The 26,972-nt window shown below is 39.0% G+C and overlaps 1 protein-coding gene across 2 annotated transcripts; it reads left to right on the top strand.

Annotated features, from left to right (window-relative positions):
* Positions 1 to 213: 213 nt before the first annotated feature.
* adam10a (ADAM metallopeptidase domain 10a) lies at positions 214 to 26,799 on the top strand. 2 transcript variants are annotated; one of them, XM_054612603.1, is made up of 17 exons: positions 214 to 686; positions 5,944 to 6,094; positions 14,099 to 14,217; positions 15,604 to 15,762; positions 18,253 to 18,353; positions 18,742 to 18,915; positions 19,194 to 19,286; positions 19,541 to 19,724; positions 21,772 to 21,935; positions 22,069 to 22,252; positions 22,338 to 22,488; positions 22,613 to 22,796; positions 22,923 to 23,034; positions 23,205 to 23,425; positions 23,555 to 23,681; positions 23,979 to 24,092; positions 24,358 to 26,799. In XM_054612603.1, exons 1-16 carry the CDS (start codon positions 635 to 637, stop codon positions 24,083 to 24,085), a joined length of 2,283 nt encoding a protein of 760 aa, XP_054468578.1. In that variant the 5' UTR covers positions 214 to 634; the 3' UTR covers positions 24,086 to 24,092; positions 24,358 to 26,799. The 2 variants fall into 2 exon arrangements, with proteins under 2 accessions (XP_054468578.1, XP_054468570.1); XM_054612595.1 differs by having other exon boundaries at positions 23,979 to 26,799.
* Positions 26,800 to 26,972: the final 173 nt, after the last annotated feature.

The following is a 26,972-nucleotide window of genomic DNA, read 5'->3' as shown; positions in this document are numbered from 1 at the left end:
TTTATTACAGAATTACTGGTGAAAAAAATAACATATTTAAATGTATGTAATTTGTAAATTAAGTATCCATTTCTTGTTTATAATTAATCTCCTCATAAGTAGGATTTTGTCCTCCATAGAGCCTCACCACTATGCAAAGTATGAAAACCCCCCCTGAAACACCCAGTAAACCCGGAAGTCATGGTTTGCGGAAGTAAACAACTTGCAGACTGATCAAGGAAACAGCCTCAACACGCCTCGTGGCTTTGACATTCAGACTGCAGCGTGTTGTGGTCCTGTTGAAACCCTGAATGGTGGTTCAGACGTGATCTCTGGTTGTTTTCAGAGTCTCTCGACCTGCGGCCACAGCGAGAAAGGAACGGGTGTGTCCGGGCTCTCTTGGCAGGGCACGCCGGAAGGGAGGAGGGCCGCCTGTCTGTGTGTGTGTGTGTGTGTGTGTGTGTGTGTGTGCGTATGTGTGTGCGTGCGCGTGCGTGTGTGTGTGTGACGTCGGGCTGCGGGAGGCCGGTGTTTGTGATGGGAGCTAGCTAACTAGGAAGGGCGACTATATCTTTAAGTGAAAGAAAAACCAAACAAGAAGCAATCCTCGGCGTCGCTGGGCCGCTTCGCTGGATCACGTACCGGGGCTGTCGATATGATCTTTGTTAAACTACTCCTCACGCTGTGCTGCCTCGGAGCCATTACAGGTGAGTTTCCTCGGCTCCACACGGACGGTGTTGAGGGGAGCTAGCGCGGGTCTAACCCGCTAAGCTAACAGGCTAGCCTCCCCGGTGAGCTGCGCTGTGTGTCGTGTTGTTTGGGGAGCAGGTCCGTGATGTTTATGTTTAGTCTTCAATCCGAGGGGGGGACTGACGTCACGGTGCTAATGTAGTTAACACACTCCTAAGTTACAGACGTGTTTACTGGAGTTAGACTAGTTTCAAAACAACTCGTTCTGCCTCAACATTAAGTTTGTCACTTGCCGCAACGTTACACAGGATTTAACGTCACATCCACCAGAAGCAGCCCTGTAAACTAGGTCTGTGTCTTTCTCTGTTGGCAGTAAATGACCCTAAAGGAGAAACTTTAGTTGGTCCACGGGTGTTAATCATATCATGTTCCTGTTCCTGTCAGGGATGAGTAACAGCTGTGGGGAAAAACATAGCGTTTATCTCATTTACATGATTTGGTGCTTCTCATCCTGACAATCATTAATCTAGATGTTCTCTAAGTATGGCAGTATCGTACTACTTCATGGGAAAACATATCCTAGAGGACCGTTTTGATGATGACAAAAGCTTGCTGTAATTTTGATTGATAAAATATAAATACAAGTAATGTTGATCTGACCTGAAGATTAGTGTGTCTCTACCCAGAAGGAAACAACAGAATGCTTAGTGCTGATTCCTTATTTCCATACAGTCACAAACCTTGTGGCCAAACATCAAAGGGATCACATTAAAACACAACTTAAAGTGCTAGTTTACACTGTGTGCAAAAATGGTGATTTGAGAGTTACAGTACCAGTCAAAAGTTTGGACACACCTTCTCATTCAACTACTTTGAAGAATCTAAAATATAAAACATATTCTGGTTTGTTGAGCATTTGTTTGTTTACCACATAATTCCATATGTGTTCCTTCATAGTTTGGATGTCTTCAATATTAATCTACAATGTAGAAAAAAATAAAAATAAAAATAAAGAAAAACCATTGAATGAGAAGGTGTGTCCAAACTTTTGACTGGTACTGTAGTTTACATACGGTTCAACTTTTTTTATTGGTTTATCACGTGTGTTATAACCCTGGCACAAGGCTGAATGAAAGCTTAATCACTGATCATAAAACAAAGTTCTGAGATGTCAGGTTTAAGGCAGACATGGTCTTCTAGGAAAATGCTATTTCTATTGTTAGAGCATTTGTACTTAAACTCCAAATGTTGTGGAATGGAGCACACATTACGAATAATGCTTACTTTTAAAATACGTTTTCAAAAGCCAAAATTTGTAGCTTTTATCATATATGTTTCATTGTGCTTATCTTTTTGTCTGTTACTATACATTTACTCTGTGTGTTTAAAGCCTTTACTATACAAGCTGTGATTGAGACAGAGCGCTACAATGTAATTTTTGCATACTGACTGACATATAAGCAACCACAGCCAGTTATTATGCAGCAGTTCTAGTTGAAGTGTGAAATTTAGGTAAGAAAGCCTTCCCCTTTCTCTACTTTGTTTAACTCACTTCTTTCCATTCATTGACCAGACGGAAACATAATGGTGCTTAGGTTGCATCATGGGGCCATGTAGATAAAAACAATAAGATAAGCAGTATGCTCAAGGGATAGGAAAGGTGGGACAAAAGATGTCCTGATTTGAACCTAAATTGCTGCAAACAACTGGTCATTTTCTTCATGCTAGTAAAAAACACAATTCCCTAAAATGTATGAAATGTAATAAGCCGGATGGATTCTATGTGTGGAAATATGGATTGTGAATGTTGTGAAAATGTCAGGAAGTCAGTGTTTCAGATAAATTAGGTTGTCTTGACACAGCTACTGTTACTTGACCTGCTTACAGTCAGTTACGGTATGTAGCCGATAATATTTTCAGGAGGAATATAGCATTGACTTTTTAAAAATGGCAATCTTGGTCAGATTTGATGCTTGCAGGTTACACACAACTGTCTTACTGTAATTATTCCAGTAATGTTTTATACAATAGTTTTAGGACATTGAGACGTATTTGAGTGGCCCTGAGCTGTTGGGTGTCTTATGTGTAGTGGTAGCCCGCCTGCCATCACCCAGCATGCATGGTAACGTGAGGCTCAAATCAGTTGTGAAACATGCTGTTACCACCTCCTCTGTTCCTGTCAGCAGTTTCCTTTCTGTCAAGAACTGCTCTTGAGGCTCTTGAGACTGAAACAGATAGCACCTAAATCACGATGACATAGCCTTTACAGTAAAACTGACTGCCAGATTTCTTTCTCACCTTTGGTTGCTGTCTGGCTAGAAATTTCAGTTACTACCTCTTATTAAGGTAATCTATTTAGGCCCATATACAATAGGATTGTACCGTCAAGTCATTATGCAGTATAAGGTGTCTAAGAAAGAGGGGTGAGTGAAACAGAAGTCAATTTAAAAGTGATTAATGTAACAACACTTTAAAGCAATTAAATGCGAAAAGAATAGTTATTTTATTTGCTATAAATCCAATTGGTTTATATCTTTGTGTGTGTTTTTTATAAAGCCTTTTTATTTATTTAAAGTTATTTTTCTAACTTAACTCGGTTTTTTTTTTTTTATCTCTTTCACTTATTCCTATGTTACTATAATGAATTATGGTTTCACTGAGAATAAAAAAGTAAAAAACAATGTTTTAATTAATTATAACCTAGATGATAATGGTAGATAAGGTCAAATAGTCATGACTAACAATGTGAAATAGAGGAGGTGTATTGGCCATTTGAGGTTAGGGGCAGGGGGGGCAGCCCTTTAAATTGAATGCTGTTTTTCAGTCTGTTGTTACACCAGTTGAGCACCATGGTTGAGAACGTTTAAAGAAACATCCTGGAATAATCAAAACCTATAGGGTAAACTCCAGTTTTCTTGGGCTTTGACTTGATTGTCTGCCTCTGTGCAGGTTGGTCTTTGTAATTCTGCTATCTGAAACCACGATAGGATGGTACATGCGCAAACAGACATGTTACCCCAGTAGACCCGATTGTAACCAGGATGCTTGTGTGCATGTAAATGTATGCTGTAGTTGCTACAATCCTATTTATATATCTGTTTCTTTTTTTGATAAGCAGCAATATCCCAGAAATTTCAGACAAACTACTAAGTTATTATGTAAGCCACCGTCTTTTAATAAATCACCCTTGTGCTGTTACAATATTACATATTAATGGAGTTGTCACGTCACACTGAGAAGGCAGATCTGGGCAATCTGGGTTGGCAGTGAGTGTTTTTGTATAAAATCAACACATGTCCTGATTAATTACAGCATCATTCTCTCATCCCAAACCCCATCTTGTTGGTTTCCAGGCTGATGTTGGTTCAGTCTTATTTGCTGTCTTTATTTTCATTGTTGAAAAATGGCCAAAGAAGAAGCTGATATTTGGAATATCTTTGTGTTGCATTCATGGACAAGTTGCTTCTAGCCCTATACAGCCACTCCTTGCTTTGGGAGGTGTGACTCCCATTACATGGAAGCCCTAGTGTAATGAAAAATACAGGCAATATGGAGCAACTTATCCCTTTTGGCCTGTGGGAGTCTCTTAATAAAATGTATTTATCTACCATTTTACTTTCACTACAAACACTTGAGCTCAGCTTTTTGTCAGTCCTAGCAATTTAGTTTCTTCTACTCCTTGTGTACGCTGACGTCCTCGGCAGACTATACTCTGTCAGAGGCTGTAGCAGACTTTTAGGGCTAGAATGACTTGTATCATATGAAACTAGAAAACCTAAGGAATCCATTGGTACCAACCATGTCATGCTAGATTGTCAGGAAGTAGGCAAAATAAATTAGGACCCTAAAGTTTGCCAAGGGAATAACTAGCATGGCCATATTCACAGCGGTCCCTTCTCCTCTCAAGATATCTGAATGGAAATGAGTTTTATGGGTACAAACGGGTCTCTCCTTTGCAGACATGCCCACATTATGCTAATCCCATGCAGGTTGGGGCATGTCATTTTAATGATAATGGGTTTCTGACTAGTGTTCCAAACAGTAATTGTAATTGTAAAAGTATTTGTCATCCAATAATTGAAAACTGTAATTCTTGCAGTAAATTTCCGAATTCTCCAAGGGTTGGTGTCTTGATGTGGTATTTTGGAAGGACTTTGACTATTTTTATCTATTCTTGTTTGGTTAAAAAAAAAAAAAAATCTTGCACCAAATCTGTTAAAAAAATTATGAGACATAATTGAGCATGGGGATGGTGATCATTTGCTTACATTAGTTATTTCCAAAGACTGCTTTTGTAGCTTCCAACAGCGCATTTATGAACCAAAACTTCAGACTGATATTTAGTTAGTAGCTTTCTGTGTAGCCATAGGAATGTAGATTAGTATTTAAATAGCCTGAAGCCAATTCAGTCACTGTTCTTGCACAATGACTTACAGTAGTACTGAAACAGAACCTCAGTCACCTGATGGGCATCATGTGCTCCTCATTTGCGCTTTAAACTGACTCTCTTTGTCTTTGTGAAAAGAACAAAGAAATGGTCAGTATGAGAGCTGGCAGGATAACCTCTCTGGGTTCACATCACCAAGCTGAATAGGCCTGTTAAGCATCTCTAGTGAATGACAGCTTGAACGAAAGCTGGTCACTATGATACAGATTCATCCCTGTTTTACCCACTTCTTTCATGCAAAACATGTTGACAACTAACAGTAGGAAAGGCACAGGTAAATAATAACATTAATGATAGCTGAATTACATGTAACTGCTTCAGTTTCAGGGTCCTGATATTGAACATGCTGGCTCCTTGTCATGCTTCACAGGGAAACTCAAATAGAACAGAGCCATTGTGTTAATATTATGAACAAAGCCTGCGCTCAAAAGAGACGTGCAATTGTGAATCTTCTTGCAGACGTTCCCGTGTGGTTGTGTAATTCCAAAGCAAGTGTTGATTGCATGTGACCTTTAGGAATAGAGCTCATAGCTGTTAAATGCTCTGATGAAGGAAATGCGTTAGCACTGTTTTGTTAGTCTATGAGTTGTCTACGATTCACCAAAAGGATCAAAACATGAAGTGATTATTTTAACTTTTTCTTTAATTTGTTTTGTGAAAACAAACACGTTGCAAGCTCCAATATCTGTCTACTGTGTCAGTCAAATTCTATATAAAATGGATGAATACTCATAACGGATCCAGGATTTACAGTGAAATGATAAAACAAAATGTTACTCTTGCACCAAATGTTTGTTGTTAAATGTTGCCACTGAACTCTCTTTCAGGTCAGTTTGGGAACCCCTTGGACAAATATATTCGCCATTATGAGGGTTTATCATATGACACAGAAGCCCTGCACAACCGTCACCAGAGAGCCAAGAGGGCACTCTCTCCTCAAGACAAGACTGTGCACCTGGACTTCCATGCACATGGAAGGTCTGTTAAATCACAAGCTCACACACTCTGTCCTCCTCACCTATTCATGCTCCCCTTCTATCTTTTAACTTAACTTCTTTCTATGCCGATGAAGTTTGAGTCTTCTTTGTGGTTATTGTTATTTGTCCTACTCCATGCACAGTTGTGAACACATGCTGTAATCATGTTAATGAATGGACCTACAAATAAACACTGTTTTACTCAAGGACATTTAGAAGAAGTATAGTACCTTTCATTTAAAAAAGTCATGACATCTATTTCATCATTTTTACCTTGACCAGTGCTGGGCTGGACTTATTATGTTTACTTACCATGCCATCACCACAGTCTTCTGCATTTGCAATAAAACTTGCAATTAAATGTGAAATGGAAATGTTCATTTCTTTATTGAACCATCTTGTTGTAAAAAGAACTTCAGACAAAGTCACCATAATACTGAGCTAAAACGTCCCCATGTGGAGAAATTACCGGTGTTTTCTTTACATACGACAAGATATGTGTGAGATTTTAACTAACCCTATTCTAGGGATCATCATTGATCTTGTGTTGAGTGTGTTTTGTACCAGGTATAAAAGATACCCATCTCTGTGGTGCAGACTTCTCTGAGAGCACCTGTGGCCACACTGTGGCTTCCTTTATTCAAATCTCTGAGAAAACAAGACTAACCACATTATTGCAAGCTGTAATCAAATTCTGTTTTTAAATTACATTTTACTGGAGTTCAGCCGTTTTCAATGCCAAGTAGTCCGAGTACCATGGTGCCATCCCTGTTTTGGAAACAGATTATTTTAGGCATTAACACTGCTGAAGTCTTCTCAGATTTGTATCAGCTGAGTTCTTGTCACTTGGTATAAAGTGACAGCGGGCTGCAGCAGAATCTGTGTGTGGAAAGCATATGGAAATAAATGGCTTCCAGTAGTACAAGAATATGAACAAGTTATAGTTTAAAATGTTCACATTGATCTAGCTGGTGGTTTTGTACTCTATGTACTCTAGGTATGTCTTTGTGAGACTGGTGGTTCAATTACTGCCAAATATAAAATAAATGTTTTAACTCCCATTTGTGAGTCAAAAAGTGTAGATACTAAACGGAACCAATGACATGGCTCAAACTTTTCTTAAGGTTTATCTGAGTCATATGATATGCTACAACTGAAACATGGAGTCATGCCTGCCTTTTTCTCACTAGGCCCCAGTTTGGGAATGCATAATACCTCAACAGATGACATGGATAATGTGGACTAGCTGGCTTGCCTTTGCTCACTAGCAACAGCAGTTTGCTTTCTGCTAACTTTACTTTGTACATGATATCAGCTCTTCAGTATCCTCACAAACTTGCGCACACACAGTAAAGTATATTTTAATATACTGTCTTGTAATCACAGTTCAGTTCTTGGGCTATTCCTACTAATGCTAAACAGCTTTCCATTTGTCCCTTTGTGTCTCACTCTTAGGCCATGTCCACATTAACCCGTTTTTTGCATTGGCTGCTTGGTTACAGATAATACGATTACACTACTCTTGATACTTGTCGTGCTTGATACTTAACAACTTCCTCTAAAATCTTCCTCCATGAACTCAAACAGACACATTTCGTGGAAGTTTTTAGAAGTTTTATTTTTCAAGCTTAGTTACAACACTGCAGGTCTAACTCTATGTCTCCCACACAGACAGCACATGTACTTTAAATGAACAGTTATTAAACTACGTTTACTAGATTGTGGGTCCATACATCTGGTCAACACAAGTCCGTCAGAAGTCCGTTCCGTAGGGCTGATAAGGCCGCTAATCGCTCCATATCAGCTTCCAGCTGAACCCGAAAGACCGCTAACCCCCTCCGGGTTGCCATGGGTCACCTATGCTCCCCTGGGTCCTAAGTCCTAAGTCCCTACATGTTTGAACATCTTTGTACAAACATCTGTAACAAATACCACATTCTCCATGTTGAATTAACCTGGTAGGCGATCGGTATCAAGGCTGTTGTTGTTGTTCTCTTACGGAAAAGGGTCACGTGGTAAGGGGGTGACGAATCAGGGAATGACACGTCATAACTGCTAAGAACCAATCAAATAGCGAACGCCGGTGCCTACGTCATCGTTTTCGGACTTCTTCGTTTTCCGTCATCCACACTATCATGAAAACGCGGCGTTTTCAAACTTCTCCGTCCTCGGGGGCGTTTTCAAACTTATCCGTTTTCGGTGCCCTAAAACGCTGTGTAGTGTGGACGCTCGGTGCAAACGCAGAAAAAGATATGCGGATTCATTTGAAAACGGGTTAGTGTGGACGTGGCCTTATCCATCTGCTTTCCCTTGTACTCTTTTTAATTTTACAATATTTTACCTCAGCAGAACTGTTTTTTCAGCAAGCTCCCTCTGCTTTCCTCTTCAACAAGCCTGTGCGTTGTGGGTTATCAAGGCCCTGTCAAACAGATTCCTTTCCTGTGTTTTTGTGCTATTTCCTGTCTTTGCTGGCCTGGGAGAATCATCTGGTACTGCCAGTAACAGTGAGGTAACCACAGCGTAATACACTGTAGTGTGTCTAAAGAGGACATGAACACTATTTCCTAAAGGGAGTTGAATTGGAGATGGTTTGCAGTATGATGCAGTTTCTCAACCCAAGTTTACTGAACAGGAAAAGAGTAGATGATAATGAATTTATGAGCAGGTCATAATCCCACTGGCCTGACATTTATGACGAATATTTTGAAATTTTATTGATGTATGTTGATGTCCATAAGGAAGCAAACAAGGTTTAGCTTCACATTATTGGCTCCCGTTATTAATGGTCCAGGTCTCTGCAGCACCACAGATGTGTACACAATATCATATACCCTTGCACAAGCTTATGCTAGCAGATATCATAGTCTTGAAACAAATATCACCTTTATAATGCTTACAGTGTTACATATTTTTTGAGATAATGTGTCAGAGAGATTTTGATTTAACTCTGGTGTTAAGGCTGTCGTTTGTTGTGGTGACTGACATCATATATTGCACTTTTGCATTTGTGTTTTCCATAACAGTGATAAAGTTGTCTTTAAGATAGACATAACTATTCCAGTGGTCATAAAGCTAGTATGTTATTCTTTATATACTCACTGAATTCATCAAGTTTACCAGTGTGTGTGCAGCACGTGAACAGACACAGACTCTCCCCTATTGTTAAAACCCAAGGCAGGACTGTGTGGCACTATAGAGGTTTGTTGTAACAAGAGAAACGCTTTCTTGTGTATGCCCACTCACATGAGTATTTGTAGCTGGATCAGGTGATGGAACAAGGCAGAGGAGACAGCTGTCTCTGGGAGAGGACCAGAGTTTAGTATCCACCTTTTCAAGAATAAGTCTCTGATTTGTGAAATGTAATTTCCCCTTTTGGAAATACATCAAAGATATTAATGATTTGCAATAAGGGAAGCTCAGCAGTGTTCAGAGGCCCAGGCTCACGTAGCAGGCTACGCAATATCCTGAAGTTAAATTATCACTCGCATATGGAGTAATCGCACATTTAACTTATTATTTGCTCTCTAATTGTTATCATAGCTCATAGCTATTCAAACAGAGCCCATTCAAATAAGGGTAATGTGTGCTTACTCTAGTAGTGAAAGTTTAGTGATGGTGTAGTTAACAGACCAAAAGTACCAACATGGATATATAGTCATACGTTGTGAGTTATAGTGGATTGATAATAGATAAAAACTGTTTAAATATATGGATATTGGCCTCTTTGTAGGGATACCATCTCTGTAGCCATGGCTTGAGGGCACTCTATTTCTTTAGGCCGGCATGCTTACTGAGCAAAGTGTATGACTGTCAGATGCTTGAGTCAGTATGTTCAGTATTTTGATATGTCTGAATAATTTATCAGTCAGCTGCTTCGGTCTGATGAGGAGCACTGGCTTGATCCACCGCCGTCTGTTGCGAGCCATGTTCGTTTGTCTGCAGTTTTTGTCGTCTGGAACATGATGCAGTGATTTCATCTCTATTTCCATTTTCGGTTGGTAAAACCATTAACCATTTGGGGTCATTTTTAACTGTTCAGTGATTTCTTGTTGGGAATTTAGTACTGTCAATTCCTTCCCTTCTTGAAATTCCCCTTAATTGGAATTCACTCTCTCCTGTTTTTTCTTGGCTGTTTAGTTAGTTAGTACATAATTGTTTTCCCTGACATTTTGTATTACCATTCAATAGGTTTTCCATTCCCTCTGATCCATAATGAAAGTCTGAGCTGCATTATGATTGAGCATTATGTATTGTGTAGGAGACTGCAGCTTGCTGTGACTGCTGTGTAACTGTGATTATGACTAAAGCCATGGGAGGATGTGGCTTTGGCTCTTGGTTGCCAATGGGATTTTGGTATGCTTTGGCTGTTATGATTATGGCTGTGACACATTAGTTTATGAGTGTTGTTAAACTAACTACAATAGCCATATCCATAGCATCGAAGATTAAACAACAATTGCAGCCGTAGTCTGAGCAATAACCATATCACCACAGCCACAGCTTCACCCACCAGGCCATGCAGAGCAGCTGCAGCTGTTCTCACAGCCAGATGCTCTATAATGTTGGGGCTCAGCCCTTTGAAAGGAGTAATGAACAATCAATGCATAATGTAAAATGTCCCGTCATCTCTCCTTTCTGTAGTATCTGCAGAGTTTATGCATCAGGGGAAGTTAAAAGAGATATTGCGAGGGAATGCAAACCTTTTTTTTTTTTTTTTTTTTTTTTACATATTTTGTATTCTTTACATTTTATATTTATACTTCTATATGTGTAGACTTAAAGCGAGGCAACGCAAAAGTAGTTCAGAAAAAAAAAAATTAAGTTTGATGACAAAAGTTTGTGTTTTACCTGAGAGATAAAATTATTTGCAAAATGAGATAGCACATTTATCCATTGGCAATAGAGCCTTAAACACAGAATATAGCTAGTCTATCTTTGTGACCAAGCCCCTTTGTGTTTCAAGGTATATGCAGGGTACCTATTGTGGTTTAGTTCAAAAGATTGGACATAGGCTGGGGGGAATCTGAAACTGAGTCGGGGGGATGTTGGATTTTCATACTGGCTCTGGGCGATAACTCAACTTTTGTTAAGGTTTGAATCATTGTCTAAATATATGGGGATTATTTGCTTAAAGTAGCTTTATAAACTAAAGCAAGAAACTAGGTTAATTATATAATTACATAATATATTGAATGGTTCTTGCTTAGGGATGCTTCTCTCTCAAAAACGTTATGTAAAAGTGCTGTCATGGACAGTGTAGCTGACGATTAACATCCAAAATGCCTTTGCAGATCCCTGATGATGCATTCAATTTCTGATTGAATAATCTATTTATGGATTCATCTGTGTCAGTGACCATGATGGGGTCATTATGGGATGACTGAGCTTTTGATTGGCCATAGGTGAAGTCATGAGGTCATATTGATTGTTGTAGTTGCCGCTGATAGGGTAGAAAGAGGCCAAGACCTGTATTGGGTGTTCCAGGATGAATAACAAGCAGAGGAATGTATACTTGTCTAAGTCTGTTGCCACATGATCACGTGTCACCATTCTGACTTCAAAGAGTAGGTCACGTTGCAGTCTGTTTTCTGCTTTCTCTGATTCAAATTATATTCTTATGTTTTTCTTTCTCTGTTAAAATTCTGTTGCTTTCAATTGAAATTATTTTCTGACTTAAGAATTCCAGTTCTGAATATGGAATTTTTTTAAGCGACAAAATAGTGATTTTATTAGTTCCAGAAACAAACTTTAGGTTGCTTTATACAACCATTTTGTTTAAGTAGATGAAGGGAACCCCTGAATGGAAGATATTGGGGTTGACTCTGATTAGTGGAATACTTGACAGGAGAATGTGGTAATGAAACAAAGGATCATTCATCATCCATAAATAACAACATAGCTTTTTCAAAATAAAACAATAGTCCTATATTTATTTATCAGCGCACAGAATGCAGCATTATCAGAGCGAATTTTCCGAATTTATTCTCTAAAATCAATTAGGGGAGGGGCATAGAAACAGCTCTTTTCTACTTGACTGTCCTTTCACTTCCCTGTCGTTTCCCTTCTCTCTGTGAATTGCTACAATAATGAAAATGGAAATAGGGGCATAAGGTTTAATTTACATGAAACGCGAGCATGATAAGAAACCATGTCTCTTTAGCTATCAAGGTCCACTTCATGTTTGTACTACGGACACTGCCGTTAGTACACACACACACACACACACACACACACACACACACACACACACACACACACACACACACACACACACACACACACACACACACACACACACACACACACAACCCCAACACACAACAAACAGCGCTCATTATTGTGAAACAACAGCTAAGCGAGCGTAACATGCATCTCGGACAATAATGTTTTTTTAGTTTTTTTTCTTCTATAGATGCATAACTCTAGATATTATTTGACGATCAGGAGACTATTGACAAATTTTTAGTCGGGGGCACCCCTAGAAGAAATCACCCCTAGAAGTGTTAAACAAAAGGGATGCTTATGAAATGACAACAGGAGTGATAAAAGGAAAACTGAATGCTGGGGCAAGTCAATGAGTCATCCTGTACAGGGATATCCTGGATTTAGTCTGACCTTTTTAAACTTCTGCTATCTCACAAATATTTTCTGTCCCACTCCTCCCAACATTCTGCTGCCTGTCTGTTGTGCTCAGTTTCTTTTGGTTTTGCTCTATTGATGTTTTCATGTACTCATTCCTGCAGTGTATTCAGTCTGCCTTTATGTCCTCAACCATTTTTCTTCTCCTGAACACACATACCTCTGCAAATGTATTAATATATAAATGTTCAATATACTATGCGACGGTGGTTTCGTTTGTTTATAGATTAACGTTAGCTTTTTATTTCTGCTGTTAGTGGTGTTCATTTCTAAAGATTATCCTGCTGACAAAACATGTTAGTATCCTAAACTTGTGTTTGCCACGGATCCTTTTTTTTTCTGCAATAATCCAAAATCCAATGGAAAAATCCAATAGTTTATTTGTCGAGGGAACCGGTGCTGATGTTGTCTGATGTTGGCCTGCAAAATCTTCATCTCTGCCGCACTCTAAACTCAGGCAGGCGGCTACAAACTAAATGTACTATTGGTTGTGGCTAAGGTAGGAACCAGTGTTTTTGGAGATTGACCAATATAATACATAAATGAACCGAGGCAGTGACTAAATTTGTTTAATTCCTAAGAAATGGTAACCTGTCTGCCAATGCTAATCTCTGGTTATTTGAGGCTACCACCTGCCTATAAAAGGACCGATGATTTAAAAAATAAAATAAAAAAGGAGCGAGCTGAAGACACTTAAAAAAGAATTAGACAGTCAGCAGTTAATATTATTTCTCTAAAAGATTTGTTGTCTTTTGCAAAATGTTCTAATGTAAGAGAATACAAATGGTACATCCATAAAGGCTCAGTATGAGGTAGCAATGTGAACATCATTGGAGTCATATGGAGGAAGTTCACACCCTGAGACCAATCCTTGTGATTACTTTAGAGAGTCCTGATGAAAAGTATTCCTTTGAAATGCTCCCTACGTTGCCTCAGGTTTCTGGGACGCTAGTGGCTCATGTGCACCTCATGTGATGCTATTTTTTCTTTGACATCATGGTTATGTTAACGAGAGGATTATAAATAAATAAATAAAAAAGTAAAGTATGGCTGTGCAAAAATGTTCACGTGCTTTTCCTCATGACCTAATTCTTCTTCTAGCTCAGTGAGCAACAACCAGCATTGTAGAGCTCAGTAGACCAGTAAATGGTTAAATGATGCTGCTTTTAGTGCCAAAGTCTCTGTATGCTGTCAAGCTTTCCAGTGTGGGTCATCTTTTATACTTTGCTATAAAGGATGACCTTGACAATACCAGGGTTGAAGGGCTGTATCGTGTTTCCCACATGTCAGTGTGTCAAAGTACAACTTTGCATTTGGTTTTTAATTGCTATGCTAACTACACATGTTTTCCAATTCTTCTCTTCAGACACTTTAACTTGCGGATGAAGACAGATACAACTCTATTTTCACCAGATCTCATCATTGAGGTATCGGGAGAGGAGATTCCCGTTGATACTTCACATATTTACAGTGGAGAAATCTTTGGTAAGTCCAGCTGTTTTCACACAACACATCCTGGACAGAAGAGCAGTTTCTTCAAAGCAAATGTTTTGAAATCAATCACCCTTTTATTTTCAATTAAATTGAAAGTTTGTATCATCATTTTCAATGTATCCTCCCTACATTATCCCTTATTGACTCTTGAATGACTTGAGTTTGACGTCAAACATTTCAACTTGGGGACAATTTTTTCATCTAAACATAAAGGTTGTTTTTGTCAAGTAGTTATCACATCACAAAACAACACACACAGGACGTACTTTTACCTTTCATCCAGTTCTTCCTTCCGCTCTTAATCCCTTCCCTTCCTGTACATCTGCAGCCCTTCTCCAGCAGAGTTCAAATGAACAGGAGGAAAACAAGTCTGTTTGTCCTGTTGTGGTCAGTGTTTGTGAAACAAGGAGAAAGGGTAGCAAGAAACAGTTATCAGCTAAGACATTTCAGAAAGGAAAAAAAGAAATAGCGTCGAGTTTGAAAATATAGCTGTTTTGACCCTTACACAACATTTAGTTTTTGACCACACAGTGATTTTATTTGAAAGGTTTCATGAATGCTTACAATCATAGTGTGGCAGCTTAAACAGCATCATCGTGCTTTGTATAGTTTGAACTGACCAAATTCCGACATTTGGTAACAATACAGATTCTAATTAACCACACAAAGTTTTTTCACCTTTTCACCTTTCTTTAGTCACGCAAAACTGACCAATGTACTTCTGTGCAGTCTGTCAGACAACAGTTTGAATTAGCGGTGTAAGAAATTATTGAGTGTTATGAGGTTAAATTCTGTGATACTGTATTGATTCTCAACATGTGCTCTCTCAAAATAGTTCTATGATTTTGGATTTTACAGGGGCTGTGATAAATGCAATGCAGATCCCACTTTTCTGATTACATTGCACATATTTCATGCATATGGTAATGTGTTCTTTATATTACTTTATACAATTTAAATATAATTATATAAAATTTGCAATATATCGCCTTGCTTACAGTATTGCAGAATTTTGGATCATAACCCCCGTATCATGATACGTATTGTTTTGCCAGATTCTTGCAAATACACTTTCTGAAGCATTCCCTTTATTTATCACACAAGTTGTGTAAATTCAATGATTAAATATCACTGTAACTATAGCCATTTTTTAAAAATGCAAACAATGCAAGAGTTGTCATACTCAATGCAAATACCTCTGTCTATTTGGTCAAATTGTATGCTGACCAGGTTTTTTTCCTTAACCTGCTTGAATATTTAGATCAGTTTTATTGTGTACTGGATATACAAGGATAGTATTCTGATCTTCAGTTTCCTTACAGACAAAGACTACATTTTGTCTGCCTCTGCTCATCCTCATCCTCTTTTGTGCTTCAGGTGAAAAGGGCACACTGACCCATGGCTCTGTGATCGACGGGCGCTTTGAAGGCTTCATTCAAACTCACCAAGGAACATACTATGTCGAACCCTCCGAGAGGTACCTAAAGAACAAGAATGTGCCATTCCACTCCGTCATCTATCACGAGGATGACATCAGTAAGTATTTGACATTGCACTTTGCATTACTGAAAGACACTGTGTTGTCTAGAGGTACTTCATGTGTTGTTAATGTTTACAATATTGGGGAAAGATTGTGACTTTTTAACAGGTGTCTTTTTGATATGCCTCTGTGTAGGAATGTGTTGGCTGAAGATTTTTACTTGTCTTCTTCTTTATTGTTTTAAAAAAAAGACATCATAATATTAAAAGCTACAAAGGAAGATAATTAATATTTGGGAAGGATAATATTGAGCAAAACATTTATTTTGTACAGTGAGGAATGAAATTGGGAATAAGCTGGTGTGGCAAGTGTTTTAAAGAAAGTGGATGATGGTTAAGCAGTTCATAGACTAGCCTCACAAGCTTTGAGAGAAGGTCTGGGTTCTAGGCCATGGTCAAGGTGGTCAGAATTTATACTAGATGCACTATTGGAGCGCCACACAGCAAAAATATATTCATTGCTAATGTCAGAATACAACCAACTGATAACTGCTCAGGTGACTGGAGCTGATAGGAAACTACAATTCACCTCTGAAAATGTTTGGAAGTAATGTTTAGATTTCAGACAGGCAAGGTGTGGTTGTGGTGGGTGCACAAAATGTAGAGTAGAAACACAATCCAGTGACTAGAGACATGATTCTAGGCAGAAAGCCCCGTCCTTGCTTTGGGCTGGCTGATTCACTGCACTGTGAATGTGCTTGTGTGTGTTTGTACCAAGTGATCAGCAGTAAAAACCTGCATAAACACATTAACACACACATATGTATTGACACAGACACAGGGATTATTTTGAATGCATTTGAAACCAACTTGCAAACTTGTTCCCACATGCAACTGAAAGGAGCCATATATGACATCCAGATCGTTAATGAAGCAGCAAACAGCTATTTGCTATGTAAAGCTATAGTGTAGTATTTTCCACCTGAGCAGAGAAGGAAGTTGCTCTTCCTCTGTTTTGTTGTTATACCCAAGCTTTTCTTTGCTCTGTTGACATAGCTGCACTCTGCACTGCCCTCTTACAGCAGTTACAGCTGATAATGGCACCCTGAACGACAGCCTCATTGCAGAAGCATAGCACCCATCCCTCTCCCTCCCTGTTAGCTCTGTCTGAATGTTTTCCTTAATTTGTACTGTTTTGTACAGAAAAATACAGACTGTTCACCTTGATTTTTCTATCCTAGTGAAATGAAAGGAAAACAATAGCTAAAAATAAATTCATTACCATAAAGACATATTCTCTAAGCCTCTGTTTAAAAGGAAATTCAGGTCTTCAAGATGGTTAAAATGCATCCTGACCTAACTATTTTAACTTGTTTCGTTGATTTTTCCGATGACAATATACTTGTAAAAGTTAATAACTGTATGAGCAGTTGAACTCAAAATAGTCCTCCCAGAGAATAAAACAACAGTTTTAGATTTGTTTAAGTCTGTCTGCCATTAGTTATATCTTGAGTTTCTGAGGCTGTTATCAGTGAAAAAGGAGGATGGTCCTCACTTCTGACTCTTGGCTTTTCTGCCAATTTTTTTCTCTCACTTTTGTCCGAATTGCAAGGGCCTTTTGATAAGTAGTTGAATGAGACGGCATTCACTGTAAGGACAAAGAGGTCTTTTTTCTGAAAAAAAAACGAAAACACATTGTCAGAGGTTTAATCTGTCATTTCAGTGTGTCTCCATTCAGTTCAACTTTGAATCATACTTTATTTGATGTTGGATTGCCATATGGGTGTGGCCAGTGGTAAACTGTGTTGTGACTATAAGCAGAGGTGGTGATTATGTATCGTAAGACTGATCCCATCTTGTTTTTGTGATCTAGTAAAGACAGCTGCTGAAGCCAGATGGCCGTGCTGTAGTGGGGCACAGATTTAGATGTTGAAGAAGTGATTCTTGTTTTTATGAAAACAGAAAATTGCCGTCATTTAGTACACGGTGTGCAGTCTAGATATGAGCACATTCGTGATTGTGATTGTAAAAAAAACTGCGAGAATACCCAAAGTAGTCCATTAGTTTAACATGGTAGAGTTGTTTGCCATCAGAACTGCTTAAACCAAAAAACTGGAAATTATATTCATATTGTACACAGACTTTGTTTGAAGCCCGATCTCATTTGCCCTTTAAGATTCAATGCAGTGTGCGTCCTAGCCTGGAGAGATCTCTGTTACACACACAGCAGTTGTACGATGGAAAAAGGCAGGTTTGAACAGAGAAGCAATGTTTTCAAATAGTAGAAGCAGATCATGGCTGGCTAATACCTTTTAATGCTCAGTGAGGAAGGAGAGAGGAAGATAACACTGACTTGTCAGTTAGGATTTGTAGAGAGTAAAACCTATATCGCTCCAGCTCTTTTATTTTATTTTTAAATGCAGTTACTCTTACACCCAACTCAACCCGATTCACCTTCTCCAGCTCACCACACATGGTTCGAAAGAGATCCATGATGGCACTGTAAGCCCTTCAGTACCATTCTCTTATCTGCTTCCTATCTACCAGATTATCCTCATAAGTATGGCTCAGAGGGCGGCTGCGCTGACCACTCAGTGTTGGAGAGGATGAGGAAGTACCAGGCAACTGCAGTAGAAGACCCAGTGAAAGTAAGTGCCAGCATCACATCAAAGCCCCTCCCCCTCCTTCAAGCTCATAATTAAACACACAGATGGACAAGGCTTGTGAGATTAAAAAGATCTTCTCTCATATCCAAACTACTTTACACTGACAGTATGGGTATGTTTCTATGAGCTGCTTTTCCTGAGCCTGGTGCTCGAAATGTAACCCATCAATAAAAATGATTCCAACAGAAGCAACTTGGTGTGCAAATCTATCTGTTTTAATTCTGCTAGGTTTTTCTTTGATCCAGCGCTCTTCCTATCAGACACTGGATGTGCATGTCTTTTGTTATCGTTTCTTGATAAACTTTTTTAATAAGGCATTGGTCCCCACTCCATCTTCTTTCCGTTTGATCCTGGTGTTTTTTTGGAACAGAATGTGAAAAGTGTGTTGAAGGAGGAGGAGGAGGAGGAGGAGAGCTCCCATGGTCCTGTTATTCTGAGGAGAAAGAGGGCAGCGGCGAAAGAGAAAAACACTTGCCAGCTCTTCATCCAGACTGACCACCTCTTCTTCAAATACTATGGCACAAGAGAAGCTGTCATTGCCCAGGTATGAACACAGTGTGTACACATGATTTTAGGCTGGAGGCTCTTTGGCTAGCACCTTTAAACTCAATCACATATTTATGAAATCAAATAGTCACTTAAAAGACTAATAAGCAGATGTGTCACAATGTAAGAAATTCATCCCTTTTTTATTTTTAGAAATGGCAGCCCCTGGGAATGTGACAAAGCTTAGTGTCTTCATTGCTGCAAGATAACGTAGACTAGCTATCATATGTTGCTTTTCTGGCTTCCTACAAATCTAATCGATCGCTTGCTCTACAGATATCCAGCCACGTAAAGGCTATTGACTCGATTTACCAGGCCACTGACTTCCTGGGCATTCGAAACATCAGCTTCATGGTTAAAAGGATCAGGGTGAGTTAAATTTCATAACTGCTCCAGATTCAGTTTATATAACAACTAACCTGAAAGAAATCAAGCTGCTAATATGAGTGGAAAAGTTAACCTTGTCTTTTTAGCAGTGAACATTTAGGCATAGATTTTACTCAGTGTGAACAATTTTTCAACTCTTTATAGTTTCTATAAGTTTTATCTGCTTATCTTCCAGTATTGGGGTCTCTTTCCTCTCTCGTTCCTCTTGTCTAATTGTTCAACTCTCCGTTATTCAGATAAACACCACCGTTGAGGAAAAAGACTCCTCCAATCCTTTTCGCTTTGCCAACATCGGAGTGGAGAAGTTTTTGGAGCTCAACTCTGAGCAGAACCACAATGACTACTGCCTCGCCTATGTCTTCTCTGACAGGGACTTTGATGATGGGGTGCTTGGCTTGGCTTGGGTCGGGGCTCCTTCAGGTTGGTACATCCATTCATCCAGTTAAACAGCATTACAACAATTTGATACCGTGGTCTAGAAATGGTATAATACTAGATTTAAATAATAATTTTAAGCAGTAATGGATGCCGGAGGAAATGCTTCCTCCTTTGTCATGATTCATAATTTGTTTTCTTCCCACTAGGTTTGCCCATTATGTTAAAGAATTCCCAAACTCACCAAACTGTCTTTGTTAGTATTTCTACTTCTCTAGAGGTATGAATGATAGCTATGGCCATCTTGTATCCCATTGGTTATCGGACAGATGACAATTTAGCCTCTTAGGGTAGTTATTAATAATTCTGTTGTCGTGGTGTGGCCAGCGGATATACAGATAACAGATACCTGGGCCAAGACTTCGCCTACCATGCTCTGTTCATTGTTTAAGGTAGGATTAGCAACATGGAGACACAAGAATAGAGTTTGAGTTGAAGGATGACGTGTACAACCTGGTTGTTTCACAAGTAGATAGTTTAAACTGCATATTAATAGAGATGAATAAAAAAAAAAGTGAACTCAAAGCTATATCGTTGTCAGATGATAGCCGGTGGGTTCCAGGATTGTTTTTCTGAGTTTTTCGTCTTTTGCTGTCCACACGGACTGTTTACCTGCATTCAACCAAAGCCAAACATGATTAAAACTACTGGGTCTAAAGATTCTGCTTTCATATGAATATATCTGTTCATAAAGATTACACTTATGGTGGCTTCTCTTTCCTATTTCTTTGAATAAGTTCATACCACCATCTCAACTTGAAGAATACAGCAAACACAGACAATCAATACGGGCAAATTGGCCCTGCTGTAAGCTGAAAGAATCGATTGAGGATAAGAGATGGAGAGGAAAATGGGCTGCAGTAAGCTGTGGAGTGATTATTTGAACAAAGGGAGAATGAAGTGCCTTCAGGGATACTGGTCGAGCACAACTAAAGTGTATCTTATTTGATGTGAACAGCTGTTTTGTTGCTTCAGTGGAGGAGCTGCACACACACACACACACACACACACACACACACACACACACACACACACACACACACACACATATATGTGCGGTAAACATATAATGTGCAGCCATACTTGTTACGTACAATTACACATAATGGATACATTGTTTATTGCTTTAAGTGCTTTAGTCTCTTGGCTTTGTTTCTGTGCGGCTAGAAGCTGAAGTTGCCTCCTTATGACTGGGTTTATGGATTATGGGAAGAATTACTGCAATGCTGAAATGCTTACTGTTAACTGTGACTGCAAGTGGTTTTCATAGCTTTTTCTAGATGGAAATTTTTTATTTTTGATAATTAATAAAAAGTACAGAAAAAGCATCAAATTCATCACATGCATGAGCAGTTTTATTTTTTCAGAATATGTTTATATAAATGACTCACAAAATACTAAATATATTTATATATATACATATTATTTATATATGTATATATATAAATAATATATATATATATATGTGTATATTCTTTTACAATATGCATCTTAATTCCCTTTATTACATATATTTTTATAGCCATATATAAAGGTGCATGTTTATATTGGTACTTTTGTGTAAGCTATCATGTAATATCATAAACTCTATAAGCATCACTATAAGCTAAACAGTGTGTGAAGTACGGTAGATTATTTGTAATTGTTGAACAAAGACGTATTTAGGCAATGCATTGGGCAGTTATAAACGGGTATAGCCAGTTATAACTTTTACTTTTGATTGGATTATTTTTTGGTAGTTTATGTAACGAGCTGGAGGTGTTGACATCACAGTGAGGATCATTAACCTCAGTGATTGAGCAAGAAACACCTGCAGGCTAAAACATCCACTTAGAAATTGTTGGTCAGAGGTCAAGGTCAGTTTGACCCCACGTCCGTCCCATTCTCGTGATACCTCAGGAATGCCTGCGGGGAATTAATATGTTAATCATAACAATCTTACACAAATGTGACATGGATGTAAACTGCAGCTTGACTGGTTGGTGGAGGCATGACACCGCAAGGCGATGATTGTAGTTATGTCTTTCTACAGGAAGCTCAGGGGGCATCTGTGAGGAGAACAAACTGTACTCTGATGGGAAGAAAAAGTCTCTGAACACTGGTATCATCACTGTGCAGAACTACGCCTCCCATGTCCCTCCAAAGGTGTCCCACATTACTTTTGCTCATGAGGTTGGGCACAACTTTGGCTCTCCTGTAAGTACTATGATTTAAAACACTGACCTTCACCAGTACACAACATTCTTTTTTCAAGCTGTGCAATATAATAAATGCATCTCTCGCTTAAGTCTCTCTGCCCTCTGCCCTTCACTTGCCTACTGTTTTACAGCATGACTCTGGGGTCGAATGCACCCCTGGAGAGTCTAAGGCGCAGGACCTAAAGGAGAAGGGCAACTACATCATGTACGCCAGAGCCACATCAGGGGACAAGCTCAACAATAATAAGTTCTCCATCTGCAGCATCCGCAATATTAGCGCCGTTCTGATGAAAAAGAGAGATAACTGTTTTGTTGGTAAATTCTCGCTCAAAACAATATCTGTTCTGGCTGAGTGTGTGAGAGAGATTCTGTCTTCATGCTGTTGTGTCTGTGTGTACAGAGTCTGGACAGCCTATCTGTGGTAACGGACTAGTGGAAGACGGAGAAGAGTGTGACTGCGGCTACAGTGATCAGTGTAAAGATCCCTGCTGCTTTAACGCCAATGAAGCGGAGGGCAAAAAGTGCAAGCTCCAACCTGGCAAAAGCTGCAGGTCAGATGGGATAAGCATGCTTTTCTTTCAGTCCTGTAATTTGGGAAATAATTATTCAACACAAATATTTCTATTAATAGCATTTGTTTGACTGCATATTATATTTATAATTTGTGTTATGCAGTCCCAGCCAAGGCCCATGCTGCACACCACTGTGTACTTACAAGAGCACGAATGACGGATGCAGATTGGAGTCTGAGTGCGCCCAAGACGGCAAGTGTAATGGAGCTACTGCTCTGTGTCCTGCCTCAGAACCAAAGGCAAACTTCACCTCTTGCCATGCCGAAACACAAGTCTGCCTCAATGGGGTATGTTTGTTTTAGTAAACCTCCTGTTTTTTGTTATTGGTATGAGCAGTTAGTAAGCTTGTTTTTGTATTTAAAGTAAACTTTTTGAAAACGTTTTTTTTTTGTATGCTTAATTGTTTGGAACAGGTATGCTCTGGTTCCATTTGTGAAAAGTATGGTCTGGAGGTATGCACCTGTGCCAGCCAAGAGGGCAAGGATGAAGCAGCTGAGCTGTGTCACGTATGCTGCATGGAAAAAAGTGAGTGACAGGCTGCAAAGCCGTTAATGGATCAAAAAACTCAATCACAGCAGTAATATCAAGTTAGAATTATGTGATGACATCAATGACAATAGTTGTCATCTTCAGGCTACAGAACTGAGGTTCTTTGACAGTATCCTAAACGTTCCTCCCTCTCCCTCTGCCCTCAGTGAATCCCAGCACCTGCAGCAGTACAGGCTCAGAAAGATGGGTCGCAATCTTCAACAAGAAGACCACAACGCTGCAGCCCGGCTCCCCCTGCAATGACTTCAAGGGCTACTGTGATGTGTTCATGAGGTGTCGTCTGGTGGACGCCGACGGGCCTCTGGCAAGGCTGAAGAAAGCCATCTTCAATGCAGAGCTCTATGAAAATATTGCAGAGTGGATAGTGGTGAGTGCATCAGTACAGCAAATGCAGCAAAGACCTGTCAACGTGTTGACACGCATACATATAGAAACTATTTCTATGAGGTTTCTCGCCTGTGTTTAGATATCATTTAATATATACTCTGTTATCCAGGCTCACTGGTGGGCAGTGCTTTTGATGGGCATTGCTCTTATTATGCTAATGGCTGGCTTCATCAAGATCTGCAGCGTCCACACCCCCAGCAGCAACCCCAAACTGCCCCCGCCAAAGCCACTGCCAGGTACAGTACATCATATGCCTTTATATTTACTTTATATTTATGTATGTTCACATGCACCCACTTTAGATAAGTAGTTGAGTGCAGTTTAAGGAGACAGATGTTACATGTTGATAGACTTTTTTGTTGTTTGAAATATGACTATTTGCTATTTAGTTTTAAGATTTTACATGTTATTGCTGTATGTTTGCCTTATCTTCTGCTGTGGGCTCCTTTCTGATAGTGTAGAAAAGGAGCAGAATTGATTTCCAGTTTTCATTGTCCTTTTTTGACCCTAACCGAGATGTTTATGTCCTGTAGGTACACTGAAAAGGAGAAGGCAGCAGCAAGCAAACCAACAGGCACAGGGCCAGCGCCACAACCGTCAGCACAGAGAGAACTATCAAATGGGACAGATGAGACGCTGAGACTCTGGTCTGTGCTTTGCCTTGTTTCTTCCTTGTGCCTACAATATGAGCACTTCACTCCAAAGAGTTACCTTTACCACCTATAGCAAAATTCAAAGAACTTGCAACTGGATCAGTTTCACTGGACAAGCCCAAGGTGTTTTGTTGGGCCTAGCAAACTCAGCTTTTATAGGAAATAAATAAATACATTTTCCAAGGAAAGACAGGAGAAGAAATTGACTGATCTCTGTTATGTGGTCTTAATGTTTGAATGCTTTTTTTTTTTTTACCAGAATGGAGGAAAGAGAGGCAGCTTTGTACTAGAGTCGCCCTCCACTGTCCTTCATCTGTGCCACCTTTTTCCTTTCCTGTTCTTCCTCTCTGCAAAGTGCTGCCATCATCAGCACGATGGCAGGACTGCAAGTCACAATGGTATTTACTGCCACTAAAAACAGCATCGAGATGTTCAGTTGGAAGAAAACACTTTTTTGGCCAATATAATAAGATTGTTATAAATCAGTTCACCATCAAAAGCTTTTTATTTCTAAAGCATATATATTATTTCAGTGTGCAATTGTACTGGTGTTGCAGTAGTTCTTTTTCCGTGTTTCAAATGAAATTGATTTTCTTAAAGATTATTACCTGTTTTAATTCACTTTCTCAGGATTTATACAAAAACAGCAAACAAGTGTATTGAGTGGAAAAGATGATTGCATGCGTTTTTCAGGGTAGAGTCCCTCGTGGCTGAAGCCTGTACAGAAGGGTTCATGTTGGCGGCTGTCGGATGTAGAAGACAGGTTGTATGAAAAGAATTTAGATACATGAGCTTAATAAGAATATTGTGTCATCTGTTATCAGATGAAGTGGAGATTGATTACCTGGATGTGTATATGTATGATATGGTTTTGCGGCTGTGTTTACATAAATATATAATCTTTTTACTACAGAGTATGTCTTTACATTCAGAGTGATGTAAGTGCAACCAAAACAGAGAATGTGTTCAAACTTAATTTGGAGGACAAACAAGCCTGCGTATATAAGAAATTATTACAGAAAAGAAGTCCCATTGGGATTGTCCTGTCCACATTTTCACTTGTTTTGTTCTGTCCATATTTTGAATTTCACACACTGGCCGTTGTGTAAGAGATTACAAAACCTGTTAAAACCACTCAAGAGCAGTTGGATCCTCTCAGCCTCTGTATCCAGATGAGGAACCTTTCTGGTTTAGATGTGATTTAGCTTTTCTTCATTACACCTGCAGTTCATATTATTTGTATATGTGGAGGAATTGAATCAATTGAGGAAAAACTAGAGCTTCTAATTTTATTCTTGCTTTGTTGCTGCTGTTAACAGACATTAACCAGAGCGAACAATCACAACTTGTCTGCCATCCACTGCTGTTCTGTCCTTTCTTTTCTTACTGATCGTAATTTTCTCAAATAACTTTGTTTCCCTTGTTACACCCTCTTGGTTTGTGTAATTGCATTAAAATGTGCCTACTCAGCAAAGTTTGACCGAAGTTGGTGTACTAGGGTCAATGCTCTTTACCAAGGCTGAAACCATGCATATTGATCCGAGCACTGTCATAAGTCAATGTATGACAATCATCGGAAATGTAATTGACGATTAATGTATATTGGCCAACACGTGAAAATCAAATGTTACAAAAACATATTTTCCTGTCATACTCCATCATTTGTTTCAGATTTTTGAGAGATGGTAATTATTATTTACATTGTATAATATTCTAACATTCCCTTGCTCTAATTTGGCTTAGCTTGAGTTTTCAGTCGTCTCCAACTTGGGTCAACTTCACTGACAGATAGGAGGGAAGAATACTACCAGTTGAGTTACTCGCAGACTATAAAGAAAATTATATCTATAGTTTCTTAAAATAATTTTAGGAGGGAAAACCTTGGTGGCGCAAAGACAGATTTATTTTTATGTTCACCTTTACAAAGGTGATGTATGGAGCACAGCTGCAGCTTTGTTTTCTTTGCAAGGTGTAAGGATGTTGCGTTATTGATCAGATGGATTCTATGCAGAGTATCACAGAGCTCAACAGCGAACAAGTTCCTCACAGAGAAATGCCTTCGATGTTTTCTCCTAAATGAGCACATGGAATATTCTGTTGTGTTTTCATAACAAACTTGTTACTCGTATCTGTGCTGGAGCAAAGTTTCTGAACAGACAAAAATGCAATCCTCTGTTGCTCCTTTTACTGATTTTGTTTGTCTTTCTGGTGCTACTGGTAGTGCTTTTTCTTGGGTTGGAGCTTAAACTATATTTTTTATTATCTTTGGCAAATTTTAAAGCTTTGTGTGTGTGCCTGTGTGTGCCCGAGTGTGTGCTTGTGAGTGTGTGAGAGCTTCTTTGCTGAATCATCTTTATCTATTTTATTGACATGGTAAAATGTGGACAATACTGGGTGTTAGGGTATAATACTCTCTGGGATTTTTTTTTTCTGTTTCACATGTGTCGCTATGATGTTCAAAAAATGTGCACTGAAGTATAAGTGATGTGAACAAATATTTCAAAAAGGTATAGATTCAGTACTACTGTCTGATTTTAATGTCTCCTGTGTCTTATACAGTGTCTTTCTGTTTTTCTTTACATTTGTTGGTCTGTTTCCCATTCTGCTTACTTTGAAAATTCTACTTAATTTGCAGCGTTACTGTGCAAAAATATAATTTCTTTTTAATTACTTGAAATTAATAAACCAGAGTTTGTTTAAATGTTTGTGTTCCCTGTTTTGCTTAAAAGCCTAAGGTAGTATTATGATTGTTCATCAGGTCAGTGTCTCAATACACCATAAAAGCTAGACACTGTGGGCAGCGATGACGTGACATTTTTGGAGCTGCTGGACATTACAGGATGGTCTGACATGAGCTTGTGTTTACTTACAGTG

The sequence above is a fragment of the Anoplopoma fimbria genome, chromosome 2 (genome assembly GCF_027596085.1).
Source record: "Anoplopoma fimbria isolate UVic2021 breed Golden Eagle Sablefish chromosome 2, Afim_UVic_2022, whole genome shotgun sequence".
NCBI lineage: Eukaryota > Metazoa > Chordata > Actinopteri > Perciformes > Anoplopomatidae > Anoplopoma > Anoplopoma fimbria.
This window is presented reverse-complemented; position numbering and strand designations above follow the sequence as displayed.

What these genes read in the sequence shown, in the direction of transcription:
- adam10a (XM_054612603.1), top strand. Translation starts at nt 635, where the DNA reads ATGATCTTTGTTAAACTACTCCTCACGCTGTGCTGCCTCGGAGCCATT. An exon ending in GGCACAACTTTGGCTCTCCT is followed by an intron (nt 21,936 to 22,068) that starts GTAAGTACTATG and finishes ACTGTTTTACAG; the next exon opens with CATGACTCTGGGGTCGAATG. An exon ending in GAGAGATAACTGTTTTGTTG is followed by an intron (nt 22,253 to 22,337) that starts GTAAATTCTCGC and finishes CTGTGTGTACAG; the next exon opens with AGTCTGGACAGCCTATCTGT.